This window comes from Ursus arctos, unplaced genomic scaffold, assembly GCF_023065955.2.
Source record: "Ursus arctos isolate Adak ecotype North America unplaced genomic scaffold, UrsArc2.0 scaffold_9, whole genome shotgun sequence".
Lineage (NCBI taxonomy): Eukaryota > Metazoa > Chordata > Mammalia > Carnivora > Ursidae > Ursus > Ursus arctos.
In genome coordinates, this window is record NW_026623111.1 from 43,460,177 (window position 1) to 43,476,315 (window position 16,139).

The following is a 16,139-nucleotide window of genomic DNA, read 5'->3' on the forward strand; positions in this document are numbered from 1 at the left end:
ATGCAAGAACAGGCCAGGCAGAGTGAGTGAAAAAAAAGAGGCCTCCAAGGAGGCAGGAATGAGGGAGGGGCCGCTTACATTCCCACATCACAACTGGGTCCCAACAGGCCTGCCCCGGCCCTGACAGTTATCTTCTAGCGATCCAAAGGCTTGGTGGTGCAGAAAGAGCCAAGCTGCATCAGCTTCTCCTGCCTCTCTGCAGCTCTGATCTGAGACACACCGGAGCAGAGAGGGGCCTCTGGCTCCGAAGCGCTAGCCTGTCAAAACTTGGGCAGCTTCTTGCTCTCTGCCCCAGCCTGCCCTCTCCAGCTGGGCTGGGCATCTCTAATAAGCAGCCTCGCTGCATGAATTCCCTCCCCTCGCCTCCTCTAACTGGGAGTGGCGCTGCTGCCTAAGCATTTCACTCTCGGTCACATGCTGCACGGCTTCCCAGCTTCCCGAGGGGGGTCCTTCGGAAGCCAGGGCTGCAGGGTAATTGCTGCAGCTGCCACTGAAATTCACTTTCGGATTTCTGTTCCCTGAGCACAAAGTTCTGAAAGCTCCCATGGAGAAGGAGCAGGCTTTGCATCCGGCAGGCTCGGGCAACCCAGACAAATTCTGAAAGCCTCATTTCTGTGTGGTCTCTTTCAAAACCTTCTGAATGTTCCAGGAGATCTATTTCTTGATAACATTTTCTCCCTTGCTTGGGGTCAGGCCAGAAGAGAGCAGAACAGATGTTAGAGCTAAGCTTTCCCCATTTCAACCACTTGACCGCTGGCCGGCTTATCTGCCGTGATGTAAATGAAATGTCTTTGAGCCTTTCTCACTCAGGGAAAAGACAGCCTCCAAAAAAGCTGGAGACGTCCCTTCTTCAAGAACAACAACATGAAAGGACAGGGTGATTGAAGTCAGCTGCATTTCTGCCTGTTAGAATATTAAAGTGCTCTCTTTTTTTCTCTCAGTCAAAATGGATTATGCTTGAGTTCTCAAACCCCGACAAGGAGCCTCCTTCTTTTGCAAGTCATCACCTGACGGACAAAAATATGCTTCAATCCCTAAACAGAGCAGCCCTACAATGAATCACAGCTTCGATGTGGAGTAAATATGAGTATCCCAGCTGGGAAAATCGATGCCAGAGCGGGGGGGGGGGGGGGGGGGGGGAGGGGGGCGGGGAAGGGAGGGCAGGGCTCAGTCAGCACTCAGTTACAACTTCAGGTGAAAGGGAACCCTGGAGTGTGTTGACAGTGATCTTAGTGGATTTTTCTCCTTCACCCTACTTGGAGTTACCAGCAAGGCTGGCACGTGATCAAACAGTGCGCGCGCACACACACGCACGCGCGCGCGCACACACGTTATGGCCCAAGAGGTCCTGCTTGGGAAAATACTCAGGCCAGCTGCTCCCAGCACACTAGCCTTTCAAAAGCCTCTTGGTTGCAACGGAGGAGACTTCCCCACCTGGCCCGGGAAGGACTGACCCTAGACGGAGCTCAGGTATCTGTATAGGGCCCCCTCAGATACATTCATTTAAGAAATACCATCCTTCACTGAGTATAATTGGACATTTATTATACGGTGCATCCCATTACCACAAAAAGCTGAGTAAACAAAGATAGTACCTTTGTTATCATAACAAATTTGTTTTATGCTCATTGAAAGAGCTCTTTTAGAGCTCTTTACACAGGAATGTATCATCTATACGCCATCAATTCGTCAAAGAGAAAATTGAAGATAAATTCGTTAAGGTATTCTTAAAACTTTTTCCACACCAAAGCGTTGTCTTGTTTTTGTTTTTTTTTAAGATTTTGTTTTTGAGTAATCTCTACACGAACCGTGGGGCTCGAACTGACAGCCCAGAGATCAAGAGGCCCGCGTGCTCCACCCACTAAGCCAGCCAGGCGCCCCTTGACGCTTGTTTTAAACTGTTTATTTTGAAATAATTTTCGGTTTACAGAAGAGAAAGAGAGTGCAGAGAGCTGAGGCTATGGGTCTGGGTGCCACACTTTGAACAGCAAGCTGGAGAATACCTAGATTTACACACCAGAAACGCCCGATTACTGGCCGTGTGGATGGCGGACCTGCAGTTTCCTTATTTGGAATCTGGGCTACGTCCCTCTCACGCCAAGGTTGCCGTGAGCAGCAAAGCAGCAAACAGCCACAGCAGCCCTCAGTTACCCGTAAATGACCCGCAAACATCCGTGATTCTCAGGTACCATGTAGAGTTCTCGCCCAATTACCGTCAAGAATGACTCTGCCCTGATTGGGCGCTGTGCACTGTGCAGTGACTTCACACCCGTTCCACGGTTTGAGCTCCGCACTAATCCTGGGAAGCAGGTACACGACACCGTCCTTCACTTATTAAATGGGTCATCCTGCGGTTCTGAGGGTGTTGCTTTTTCATATAAGCTCTACTTGGAATACGCGGGCTGGTCCTTGGCACTCTCACTGTCAGTAAGTGACTTCACGCCTTATGAACGCGGCGGCTCTGTCAGCACGGGGTTACTCCGTCTGTGTCGCCAGGTCTGAACCACACGTACTTTCAGACAGAACTTCTCTGCAACCTCAGCCTGCTTTGGGGCCCAGCCCGTTCCACCCAGCTCCTCTCCCGGGGAACCCACGGAGGCACTAAGGGAGGCGGGCCTCGCGCTCGCTCCAGCTGTTCCGCATGCAGGGCACCCCGCCCTCCGCTGTAGAATGGTAAAGTCAATTCAACACATTAGCTTTTTCAAAGGCGCCAGATCATTCTGCCATTAACCCAACTTGAGATAAAAGACTTAAACTATTTAATACATCAATGCGAAGTAAAAACTAAACAAAAACAAGAACACCCCCCACCCATGCCCCCCATGACCAACCCTGGCTTTCTTCTCCTGACCTCTTCACTTTCCTTTGTAGGCTTTGTGGGGTAGTGGGGTGGTGGGACTTATCGACCTGAAAAACCCACCCAGAACAGCCTCGGGAAAGCTTTCCTTAGACATGTCTAGTCCCTCCCACCCACCTTCCCGAAGAGTAAAGGTCTCATGGGTAAATCTTTAGAACTGCCTAAAATAAGCTGACATTCATTTATACATTCACAAGTCTTCTGCCTCGAATCTTTCTAACAGTAAATTACAAAAAAAGTTTCCATTCATAGGCTCCCTGGCTTAAAAGTTCTTTTGATGACAATGCAGGGTTCCTTCTTAATAGCTGCTGAAAACAAGAGGCTTAGAATTAGAAACACAGATGAGGTGAGATCATTTGTGGGTAGCTTGAGGTAAAGGAAGCACCATAATCTTATTCGCAGTGGGGAGGAATTTAGAATGAAGGAAGGCTGGCTGGCCTTGGGCTCCATCCAAGAGTGTTGTCACTAAACTACCCAAGGAGAGCCTTATAAGGCAGCTTCTTGTAGAAGCCGAGTCTGCAGTAAACCCAGAGGGCAGGCTCTAGGGGAAGGATGGAAATCAGATTTAGCGGTGTCAGTAGCTGCCTGCTTAGCTCAATCATTCCATCTCACAGGTCTAGAGTAGCAAAGATTCTAAAACTTTTTGCAGCCCCTTCCACATGCTTCCCCTCCTCACTTGGGTTCTCTCTCAGCTCTCCACAAGGGAATCTTTCAGACAAATTCTCTGGACTCCCACAGGAGGATGTTACGGTATCCCACAGTTGTTTTTTTAAGAGCCAGTTCTTCCCGCTGTGTAATCTAAATGTGCCTCATGGTTACTTAATTCCAGGCCCTTTAAGTCCATCTCCTGAGGAATTGTAGAACAGAAGGTCAGGCACCTTCTGTTTAATAACTCATTCCCAACCATGAAGAAACATTAACTTTTTCTTTGGATTACTTTCCTCGAGAAGAATCTTAGTCCTTTAAGACCCTTTTCCAAGGCGGCCTACTATCTATTCTAAAGCTTCTATGGGTTTTCAAATCTTCCCTGAAATGTGGTGATTAAAACTAGGTAAAATAAGAATGAGCCAAAGTCCTGAAGTTTCTGTGCTCAAGAAAGGCAAATGAGGCCAGAAAAATTTTAAAAGCTGGGGTAGACTTTTTGGGATGTGACTTTTCCTGTGTCTGATCGGGACGCAGAGAGAGGAATGGAGAGAAAGGAAGAGCTTCCTGAAATGAGCAAGTGGCCATAATTCCAGAGCAGGGCTGGCTAATGAGCAAGTGATGAGAGGACACTTTGTAAGGAGTCATTATAAGACAAAAAGCACAGCACAATGGGCTCCTCTCTCCCCAAGAACACACAGCTTGCCCGGCAGGTTAGGAACCTGGATTTAACAACGCTTCTAAGATCTGAGAAACTTAAGGTCTTGCACCCCTCACCGGGATTACTATAACAGCTTCTTAATGGGAGTCTGACCGCAGTTTGCCCCTTGCCAATCCATTCTAAGGGTGGCCAACACAGATTTCTAAAAAGCATAAATCCAGTCCTATCACTCTCTAGGTCCCACTGCTCTTGTGATCGCCTCTAAACTTCGACGCAGCTAAACTCCCTCCATCACTGAGCTCTGTCAAGTGTCCAGTTGCCACCTCTGCTTTCTCTCTGCAAGGCAGCCCCGCGGAACCACGTGCTAGTGCTTCTGCTGCTAATAGTCATCTCATCTCCCTTCTAAGTCCATTCCAACTCCCATGCTAGCTCTGCTCCAGCCAATTCCTTCACATTCCTGTCTCAGGACCTTATTCTATCAGAAGTCATTCCTGGCTCTCTCTCTCTCTCTCTTTTTTTTTTTTTTCCCAAATCTGGGTGAAGGATCCCCCTCCTCTGGGCTCCATGACCATCTTATAGTATAACTGTGTTAGTTTAACAAGTATTGCCTGGACTTCCATTCCCCCCATCCCTGGAGGTAAACCAGACCATTAATAATTTCATTTATTTTTCAAATCCCTGTTTCAGCTTTCAGTAAAGTTCTACAATTCTGACACCAGTTGCAACGTGTCTTTTCCATGCCACCAAGCAAGTCTTTGACACCAGCTGGATGTCCTTTTCTGACACTACCTGAGAGACTGATAGCTTGCACAGCTCAGTCTCACCAGACTGCACCCCCGCCCTTCAGATGCCCATCCCAAGTCCAGTTTGACACCTATGCTTCTGACTGGCCACAGATGGGAGGTTCCAACCACTCCCTCCTTAGGTTCAATTAATTTGCTACAGTGGCTCACAGAACTCAAAGAAACGTTTTACTTACAAAACTACCAGTTTATTACAAAAGGATACAACTCAGGAGAGCCAGACAGAAGAGCTGTGTAGGGCAAGGAACGGGGAATGGGGTACGGATAGAGCTTCCATGCCCTGTCCGGGAGTGCCACTCTCCCAGCACCTCCAATGTTCACCAACCCAGAAGCTCTCTGAACCCATCCTTCTGGGTATTTGTGGAGGCTTCATAACATAAGCATGATTTAACGATTCGATGACAATGATTGGTCTCCAGCCCATCTCCCCTCCCAGGAGGTGGGGGGTGGGCCTGAAAGTTCCCACCCAACAATCAGGTGGTTGGTTCCACTGGCAGGCAACCAGCCCCCTCCTCTGTCCCAAAGTCTCTCATTAACACAGCAAAAGATACCCCATCACCATCCACACTTAGGAAATTCCAAGGGCTTTAGGAGCTTCACTGAAGAAACACGGTAAGATCACATATATATGTATTATAAATCACATATCACAAGTTTGTAACTCATTGGTGGATAGTAATACAACATGGGCATTTAAATGATAGGCTCGTTTTTATGTTGATAACCTAAAATGAGCTTCTCAAAGAGCAAATGTTTAAAATCCATCAAATGAAAGGAGTTTCTGAAAACCAAAATCTTTTACTGAAGCTTTTTCCATTCACAGAACAGTTTCTGCAGCTCTGAACCTAATTCTTACCAAAAAGAGGATGAAGAAATGTTGGGATTTGGGGAGAAAAGTGACCACCTAATGTTAGAGTTCAGGGATAGCACTGGAAGGAAGATGAGTCAATGGTCAGATGTATTCCTTGGCCTAGACTTCAGGAAGGCAGAATACACAAGGAAAAAAAGAGGACAGACAGGTAGGAGAGTCCATAGCCTGCATTTCCAAATGGGAAGGCCCTTTCTTCCATGGATTCCTTTGTTTAATCAGCAAGTATTTACCAAGTGTCCAACTAATTGCCAGCCAATGTATTTGTAAATAATTATAAGATAGAGTCCCTCTTTTTGTATGCTCCTCGTCTACTGGGGAAGACAGACATTCAAAGAGCCCTTTGGAGACAACGGGGAGGCTATACTAACCAGCAGAGCTTGTGCTTCCCTCGGGAATTCTGGTCCCTTGGCCGAAATCCTCACATGGACCCTCTGCATGCTTGGCCCAGCCTCACTTGATACTGCTCCTTCGTCCCTAGCCTCCATCCCATTGCCCTGTTGTACATTCTTCACAGCACCTGCTATTAAATGAAAATGTTTCTGTTGAAAGCTTACAGTAGAAGCCATGAGAAAGGGATCTTGTTTATTTTATTCAAGGCTGCTTGCCCTGAGACTAGAAGAACGCCTGGCAAATCCATATATTCTTTCAACGTGTGTCTAAAGCAGCTACCAGTGCCAGGCACTGATGTAGGCACAGATCAGGAAGCAAAAATTCCCTTTCCTCATGGAGCTTACTTTCAAGTTCCATAACAACAATAAATATTTATGGAGTGCTTTCTATGGATCATCTCCACAATACTGAATCTTAACAGCAACTCTGAGACAGGTAGGATTATAATCCTTTTATTACAGGCGAGGAAACCTGGTCCCAAGAGGTCAAGTGACTTGCCTAAGGAAAGGGGCAGGGTTAAGATGCACACCTGGGAGTCTGGCCCTAGTGTTCCGTGTCTTACTGATCTGCTAGAATGCCTCCTGCTTACATATCCACAGTATGTGTGCAATAGATATTGTTGAAAAATGGCTGGAAGCCTACAGAGAACCAAAGGAGGACAATGACATCATTATGGGGGTAGAGGGTAGATGGAGCAGGGTGGGGGGCGTTCAGGAGCTTCAGAGAAAGGGACATGGGCCGATTCTTGAAGGCCTGGAGTTCAAAGGGTGGAAAGATAGTGAGGGTGTGATTGCAAACAACAGCAAACAGCAACACTTACTGTGACTGGACTATAAGGGGGTTGGAAAGAAGAGGCCAAAATAATATAGTTATAGTAAAGAGCCTTGTACACCCTGCTAGGTACTTTGAACTTGGTCCTAAAAGTATTAAACACAGAGACCCAAGGTGCCTGAAATGGAATCGCCAAGAAGTTCAAATTTAAAGGACCATGAACAAACCACGAACAAAAGGTGTTAACCAAGAACCAGAATAAAGGAGCACCATATTCTCTTCCAACTGTGTGATTTTATTATAGATCTCAGCACGTCTATAACTTTTTATTAAGCTGAACTGTCAAATCCCCTCTTCCACTTACTCATGACGTCAGAGACCTCAATAAGATCTAATGGCACTAAATTCATGATGACAGTTCCAAGGTTTGAGATGATTAGCTCATTACCTTTTGGACATATTTTCGAGAAGATGGCTTTGCCTCTTACCACAGATACAGAAAACAAGCAGATCAAGATCTTTCTCCAGATGGTAGGTAAGTGATGATCTCAGAAAAGAAGGGGAGGATTGGGAATGTCTCCAGGGCTCCAAGAAAAGCACTTAGGGAGGTGAGATTGCAACCTGAATGGATACTTTCTTTTTTTTTCTTTTTTCTTTTTAACTTTATTTATTCGACAGAGATAGCCAGCGAGAGAGGGAACACAAGCAGGGGGAGTGGGAGAGGAAGAAGCAGGCTCATAGCGGAGGAGCCTGATCTGGGGCTCGATCCCATAATGCCGGGTTCACGCCCTGAGCCGGGCAGACGCTTAACCGCTATGCCACCCAGGTGCCCCTGAATGGATACTTTCTTAATCAACAAGACCAGATCTGTTTGTGCTAGCACCAGATCCTTGGCTACGGAACACCCAGCACAGTGCAGACCCGTGCTACATGCTCACTAAATGCAGGTTAACAAGATGAACAGAAATGCCCCCTTCCTCTCAATACCTGAGGAAGCATAACAAGTTTCTTCTCAGGGTAGAAATGGCTGGAAGAACCTAGAAAATGCATTTCCTATTCTCTGCAGAGCCCCAGTACTAAATGGCACAGAAATAAATGGCACTCTGTCAGGTTTGCCTCTGTCATGGTCAAAACCCCTCCACGTCAGGAGAAATCTATTAGGAGATCTGGTTTTAGCCCCATTTGTCTCTGTTGTAGAAAAGTACACTGGTAGACCTCACACTCTTTTCTGCTTTCTCTGGCAATCTCTTATAAATGGTCCCAGGCACTAGACCCCATATCTCTAAATTTAGATTGGGAAGAAAAGGCTAATTTATGTCAAGGTTTCCAGTTTTAGATGTTATTTCCCTTAACATTTTCCCAAACAGAAAGAAAAACCAGGTCTGTATCTTCATGGGGTTTGCAGTCTGGAAAGATGCTGAGGAACCGGGTGTACGTGGCAATGAGGTGATAGGACTAGTTCTATAGGACTGTCCACCCCAAGATTTTATAATCCCGCTGTGTGTTTAGAGACCCACATAACAGGGAAGAAAAAGGGATAAAACCAGCTATAGACTAGAATTGGCAACAATGCTTAAACAATCACCCAGTTAACCTTCTGCTCTGATAACCAAGTACCAGTGATTTGGAAAGACTATGGGGAAAAATTCCCCTTGGAATGTTTATAAGAAAAAAAATCTCAGTATTTGGAATGAGTTTTTAAACTGCACACATTTCTCTTTTCAGGAAATGACAGATGAATTAGATCCACAAGAACAAATGACTGTTTCTGTTGGAAAAGTCTGTGAATTATTTTGGGTTGTGATTTTCTAAGTTTAAGGTGACAATAATCTAAACAGTCAACAGTAAGTTTACACGATTTAAGCCTTTCAGTAGTGAACTCTGAAATTAGTGACATACGACCTATCAGAGTATGGACTTCTGGGAAAAGCTCTAAAAAAAAAAAATTATTTGGAAAGTGTGGAGAAAGTCTGGGCTGTGCTTAAAGAAGCAACTGCTTCTGTCGTTTCAAGAGAAATGCTTCCCTCCCTTTTTCTACATTGGCTGGGGCCGGGAGAGGGACTGCCAAGGTTGGATCTCTAACTTTCCCTTGAAATTACAGCTTACGGAAAATGTTATTTCAGACACAGTTAAAATCTGTGAGGTTTCTTTTCCCTTACAAGTCCAGACTCTTACTTATTTTCCCCTTTCATTTATGGCAAGTTTGGACCTGTCTGGAATAAAATAAACGATCAAACAGAACCTCAAAGGCTTTGCTGCTGAACAGTGCATCCTGGGGACGAATTGCACAAAAATGGGACAAGAAAGAAAAATAAAACAGTCATAAGGTTCACAATATAAACTACATCATAAAAACATTCTTCAAAGAGTTTATACTTTTTGCCCACAAATAATTAGCTAGGTTATTGCTTGAGACTCTTTAATTTCCAGTAAGTGAATTACTTTCTCTAATATTAAGAAACCATGAAATCCAATTTTTAAAATTCCTACAGTCTAGCCAATTAGACGTAGGACAAATAACTTCTCTGAAAGTCCTTACTTTGTACTTCATCGTCAAACTCTTTCCCTCATCTCTTGACTTCACTTTTACCTATCCACCCAAGCCAAGAAAGAAAGACGAGAAAATGACATCTCTGGGTTTCCAAAAGAGTGGGGGCAGCTTTTGCCAATCAACTTGCCAGCTGTTAAACTGACCTGGGTAAGCCTTTGGGATGGGGGAGTCTGTGGTATCGGAAAATGTTTTCTATATATACACTCGCCCGCCAGTCCTCACTTCTTGGCGCAAGCAACAAGCTTTCAAAATAAAACCACCAAAAAAAGAGAAGAGGGGGCGTCTCCATGCCTCCCAGTGGCTGCCAACTCCTCCCCTCACATCCCTTTCCCGGGATGCCCACAGGGGTCCTACCCGGACTGCGGACGCCCTGTCGGGTCTGATCCGCCAGGGGGCGCGCGGCCGCGGGGTTGGGGTTGGAAGGGAAAGCGCTCGTGCCCACCTTGCTCGCAGGTGCCCTTGCTGACCTGGGTGATGGCCTTCTCCCCGCGGCTCTCGGCCCGCAGGCTGGCGGCGCGCAGCTGGCACCCGCTGGGGTAGGTGATGCCGTCACTGCCGCACACCGGGTAGCGGCTCTTGCACACGCACACGCCGCTCACCACCGGGCCGCCGGCTGCTGCCCCGGCTTTACCCTTCCGCCTCTTGCGGCTCTTCACGCACTCCATGCCCGGCGCGCAGTGCCCCCTGCCGGCGCCGCCGCCCCCGCACGGCTCGCCCTCGCCTCGGGCGCACACCGGGCAGCAGCCGCAGGCGTCGCGGGTCTCGCCCAGCGGGCAGCCCCGCGGGGGCAGGGGCGGGCAGGCGGCCGGCTCGCAGGGGCCGCAGGCGTCCGAAGAGGAGGAAGAGGAGAGGGGCAGGAGCAGGAGCAGCAACCCGGCGGCGCCGAGGAGCAGGACACTCAGCTGCTGCCGCTCCATGGCTGGGCGCGGAGGCGGCAGGAGCGCGAGTGAGTTGGGTCCCGCTGCCCCGAGCTTTAAACTCGGCGCCCCGCCCGGTCCGGCCCGGGAACCACACCCCGGGGCGGTGAGAGCTCAGCTGCCCCGCCCCGACCGCGCCTCCCGGGACCGCCGGGCTCCAGCGCGCCCCTGCCGGCGGGGTGGGGCATCCTCGCAGCCCTGGGGCGCTGGGTTTCGGGATGGGTTCGCTCGCCTGCTGCCTCCCCACGCACCCCACCCGCTCTGTTCGCGCCCCTGCCCTTCACCTGGGGGACTGCTCCCCAGTTCCTCGGGGTCGCCCGCAGGGACGGCCCCTTTCCCAGCCAAGATGTTTATACTTCTTAACAACAAGGACTTTGAGACGACCCCGTGTTTAATCTATTAAATTCCCCGTGGGCCTGGGAGATCTAAGTACTGATTACTCTTTTAGGAACAATTCGTGTTTAAAACCCCAGATGGGGATTTGTGTCCCGGTTGGCCACAGGCCCGGTGTGGTCTTGGGTGCCGGGCTAAGAGGACAAATCATTGCCAACCACTCCTCTTTTCTGCAACTTCATAATTGACTCCTCCCCCTGTGCTCTCTTATGCCAAGGCAAGTTTTAAGTGTGAGTACTGAATTCACGAGAGAGCTGTTTCATTGCCTTGGGTTCCTTCTAAACAGTGCTGGATCTCCATCAAACCTCTCCAGAGAACAGGGCACAGCTGGGTTGCCACTGAGGCCCCTGAAGCCATTTTCACCCGTCATCCCATGAGGTTTTTGATATAAACCACTGACAGTTCCTCCTCCCTCTTTCTGTAAAGTGCTCAGCAGACTTACCCTTAGGGCCTCTTTTTCTGCGAGGAGGCCCTTCAATTCCCTCCTATCCAGACATTTAAATTCTTTCCATTTTTATTGAACATACAACACTGCCATGTGCATCATTGTGCATGTCACCTCTTAGTTCTTCAGAGTTCTTTTTTCTTAGCATAAATCCAAGGTTTTATAGGATTGCTAACTCACGGTGTGAGGTTCACGATGCCACCAGCAACATACAGATGTCACTCTCATCAGCCCTACTAGGATTCCTGCAAACTTTTTTGAAAATTATACAATCACAAAATTTATTCGGGAAATAAAAAAACCAAGCATGCTTCTATCCAGAAAACCTAGCACTGCTTTTCGACCTCTCCTTAGATATTCCGGAAAGTGACACTTCTCTTTAAAAGGTCATACAATGAAAAGTCTTTGGAGCAGAGTTTTCCTAAAACTCTGTCCTGGGACTTTTCCTTTGTCCCACTGTGAGACAGAGTTTACATGACCCAGTATAGAGTCCCAAATTGAAACAAATGCAGAGCGCACTCTGGCATTTCCTATTCTGCTGCAACGTTATGAACTCACTGGTCAAGTTCCGCTAAGGTGATGATGACCCGCTTTGACTATCTGTCGTGGTTTTAGCTTCCCCACAGCTGACCCTGAGAACAAGGATTTCAGTGCAGTAGTTTACTTGAGAGGGCACATAAGGACACACCAGTTGCACAGGGCTTGGGTGGGGGGTGGGAGTGGGCAGAAAGGGAAGACAGTCAGTAAAGGTGCTTATCAAAGTAGCTCCCAGGTGGGTGTACAGCCAGATGAACCCCTCAGGCTCCACACATTTGTGGGGGGGGTGCATAGGAACACTGAGAGCAGCTGTATGGTGTTTTGAAACCCTGCATCAAAGCCAGCAGTAAGAATGCAAGCATGTGGGACTGTAGAGTCCCTTTGGGGGCCCTCACTGACCAGGAAGCAGAAGAGCAGCGGCATTCTCGTCACTGAAGGGGGCGCTGGGGCTGTGAGATATCTCCAATGAGGAGCACCTGAAAACGGCAACAGATGTGGTTATTCAGAGGAAGGAGAAATGGCAGGAAAATGGAGCCTTGACAAGCTTGACAACTCCTTGCTTCCAAGAAAGAAGATATTGTCACCTATTCAGTTTTAGTTCTGGTGAGATGAAAAGCCTGGGTGTGGAAAAAGGATTATGTCATTCACAAATAGAGTTTTATACTTCTTCCATTTAATCTTGATGCCATTTATTTATTTATCTTGCCTTGTCCTGGGTAGAACCTCCAGTGTAATGTGGAATACCAGTGGTGAGAGTGGGCGTCCTTGTCTTGCTCCTGACCTTAACCTTAGAAAGAATGCTTTCAGTCTTTCACCACTAAGGATAATGTTACCTGTGAGTGTTTCATAGATGGTCGTATCAGGTTGAGGAAATTCTTTTCTATCCTCCATTTTGTTGAGTGCTTTTATCACCAAGAGTTGGAATTTTAACTTTTGAATTGTCAAATGCCTTTTTTGCATCTGTTGAGAAGATCAATAAAGATGTGTTTTATTCTGTTCATGTGGCATAGTACATTACTTGATTTTTGAACGTTAAACCAAACTTGCATGTCTGGGATAAAATCCCATTCGGTCATGATGTATATTCCTTTTTTGGATAAAATCCCATTTAGTCATGATGTATATTCCTTTTTATATGTTTCTGGGTTTGGTCTGCTGATACGCTGTTGCGGGGTTTTGGCATCTGCATTCATTGGTGATATTGGACCACAGTTTTCTTTGTTGTCTTTGGTTTTGGTATCAGGGTGACGGTGAGTTAGGAGGTATTCTCTCATCTTTTTTTTTTCTTTTTTTGAAGTTTCTGAAGAATTGGTATTAATTTTTCTTCAGATGTTTAGATTTCACCAGTGAAGTCATCTGGGCCCCAGCTTTTCTTCATGGACCGTGTTTTGTTACTAATTCAATCTCTTTACTTGTTCCACATCTGTATTAGTTTGCAAGGCTGCCGTAATAAAATACTACAGATGAGGCAGCTTAAACAACAGAAATGTATTTTTGCACAGTTCTGGAGTCTCGAAGCCCCAGATCAAGGTGCTGGAAGGGTTGGTTTCCTCTGAGGACTCTAAGGGCAAGATCCTCTCCCTACTTCAGACCAGGTGCTGTCTATAATACTAAGTGCCCCTTCCCTTGCTAGAGGAGACTGCTACTTTACCTAAATAAAAACTTGGAAAAAAAAAAAAAGACTGCTGCTTTACCAATTATTTCTATTACTAGAGTATGCCTTCCCTATAGGTAAGAGTTATTGAGATAATCATAGAATTGTTCCATCCAGGGGCGCCTGGGTGGCACAGCGGTTAAGCGTCTGCCTTCGGCTCAGGGCGTGATCCCAGTGTTCTGGGATTGAGCCCCACATCAGGCTCCTCCGCTATGAGCCTGCTTCTTCCTCTCCCACTCCCCCTGCTTATGTTCCCTCTCTCGCTGGCTGTCTCTATCTCTGTCGAATAAATAAATAAAATCTTAAAAAAAAAAAAAAAAGAATTGTTCCATCCAGAGTGAACTCCTGCTTCCTAGACCTTCCCCAAAATTACTCAACCAAAGTCCAAATCCTGTAATAGGTTCTTTCTAGCACCCTCTTAACTGTGGGAACTCCGCAGAATGCAGCCCATTCTCTCCTGCTACAATGAGTAAGAAAGCCAATGTATTTGACTACGGGTGTGTTCCTGGTGGCCTTTGGATGAAGGGCAATGGCACATGAGAGATTTGCCCCCCAGCTCCTTCTTTACTATTCTATTTCAGCTCAACATGCCCCCACCCCAACCCATAGCACACTCCCAAAACCTTTGCCAATGGGTCTATGTACCTGGCAAACACCCTTCTCGGTGGGGCATCTCCAAGACTTCCCAGGCCAGCAAACTTCGATGGCATCTGTGGGAGGCTGAGGGTGCCATGTGGCCTGCCTGCTGTGTCCCTCTGTGCCCTGCCTCCCCAGCAGACATCTAACTGGAAAAGGGACTATTTGTCTCCCATTTTTGCAAACACCACAGGTATTTTGGCTGCTTCCCCCTCACTTGGCTTCTTTGGGTGGGAGGGGGCAGGCACGAAGGGGAGGAGAACCCTCCCGTGTCTTCCACTAGGCTCTCACTCGCCCCCAACCTGCTTATATAGAGTAGGGGTGAGTGTGCTGGATAGGGTTGATTGTTGTAGGCCATTTAGCTCTGGGAAGCATTCTGCTCCGGTTCTTGGTGGCTCTTTTTTAGAATGTGGGAACACGTAGCATCTGCAGCTTTGGGTTGTGGATCCGAGGTCCATTTCCAGGCACAGTAAAAGTTGTTCTATTTAACAGTCTGTTATGATAGTTTTTCATCATCTTGATCATCATTTCATTTTCTTCTCCTCTCCCTCTTCCTCCATCATCATCATCAGTAAGTAGATTGTCAGGTGGTGGGATGGGGGCGGATGATGATCCCAGCCCAGATAAACCACACATGAAAAGGTTAAAGCCAGTGGAAAGGACTTTGTCACATCCCCACAACTGAAAAAAGTCCAGCATAGCTGAAGCAAGGTGTGTATGGGGAGAACTGGGGAGAAATGATTCTGGAGAGAAGGCAGAAATGGGATGACCAAGGGTTTTGCACAGCAAGCCCACGACTTTGGACTGGAGCTTATAGAGGACAGTGAGCTGTTGAAAGATTCAGGGGAGAGGCAAGATCAGGTTTGCAGTGTAGGAAGGTCAGTACAGAAGACAGGAATGGATTCAAATAGGGACAGACTTGAAGAAAGAGTGTAATTTCTACACAGTAGGGGCGACCTTTAGCCTTTGTAGTGTGTTTATATAAATTAGAAAAAGCTCCCCCCCCCCAGGGCAAATGCAGCACAGAGGGTGCCAGACTTGGCAAGTAGATGGTGCCTTTGTGCCAAGAAGTCTCTTCTTCCTCCTGGAAGGAGAACCAAGCCTGCACCAAAACACATGGCCTAGCAGGTGAAGGGAGGGTTGGATTTCAGCCTCACTTGCTTCTTGTGTGCACAGTGCACAGCCTTACAGGGAAGCCCAACCTGGTGCCAACATTGGGTCTGGTACAGAGTTGGCACTGAGGTAATTTTTTTAAGTGGATGAGAGAGAAGACAGCTGGGCAACTACTACTGCCCACTACACCTACCATCCAGGCAGGACTCAAGGAGGGCTTGAAGTGAGTTGTGGTGATGGGAAGGGAGGGAAATGGACAGCATTTGTTGTCCATCCTGGACACTTTGTTGAGCAAAAAGGAGTACTGTTCATACTTAAGGCGGGACAACAGCCATAAATCAAGATTGCCTTGGACAACAGGGACATGCAGTCACCCTAAATAGAGGGGAAGGGATGGATGAGAGGTTTTTTAAAGATGTAGAACATACAGGCCTTTGAAAGTAACTGTGAGAGGAAGTCAAGAGAAAACCTTGAAATTTCTGGCCTGGGAGACTTGGTGAAAGCTGCTGCTGAGGCAGGTTTGTGTTGAGAGAAGACGATGAGCTTGATTTTCACCGTGATGATTCTTTATAAAACCAGGTCTCTCCTTCTTGGATAGTTCTGGAAAGGTAAGGGGGGGGCTCCCTAGTGATCATATCACATTGTCATAGAGACATGGCAGGAAATTTGACTTACAGTCAGCCCTTGATGTTGGTTCTCTCTCTATATGTGAAGTTCCTCAATGATAAAATCTCATTGTTTAGTAAAGGACAGAAACTGATTTCTTATCAGCATTCTACATCTGATCTCTTAAAAGAGCTACAGCTATGCACGGAAATAGCTAATGATATAATTGAAAAGGCATTAAAAGCTTATAAAATTCAATATTAGAGACACAGAACTTGAAGGACTCTCTAGA

At 47.1% G+C, this 16,139-nt stretch overlaps 1 protein-coding gene and 1 long non-coding RNA gene across 2 annotated transcripts in view; both read right to left on the reverse strand.

The window, feature by feature from the left end:
- LOC130543254 (uncharacterized) overlaps positions 1-1,109 on the reverse strand; it is a 37,880-nt gene extending 36,771 nt beyond the window's left edge. The window contains exon 1 of the long non-coding RNA XR_008958465.1: positions 79-1,109. This is a non-coding gene — a long non-coding RNA (uncharacterized LOC130543254). The remainder of the gene's footprint in view (positions 1-78) is intronic.
- Positions 1-10,509, reverse strand: part of IGFBP7 (insulin like growth factor binding protein 7) — a 69,601-nt gene extending 59,092 nt beyond the window's left edge. The window contains exon 1 of the mRNA XM_026508963.4: positions 9,989-10,509. Coding sequence (XP_026364748.2) covers positions 9,989-10,463 — 475 coding nt within the window. The 5' untranslated portion in view covers positions 10,464-10,509. The remainder of the gene's footprint in view (positions 1-9,988) is intronic.
- Positions 10,510-16,139: the final 5,630 nt, after the last annotated feature.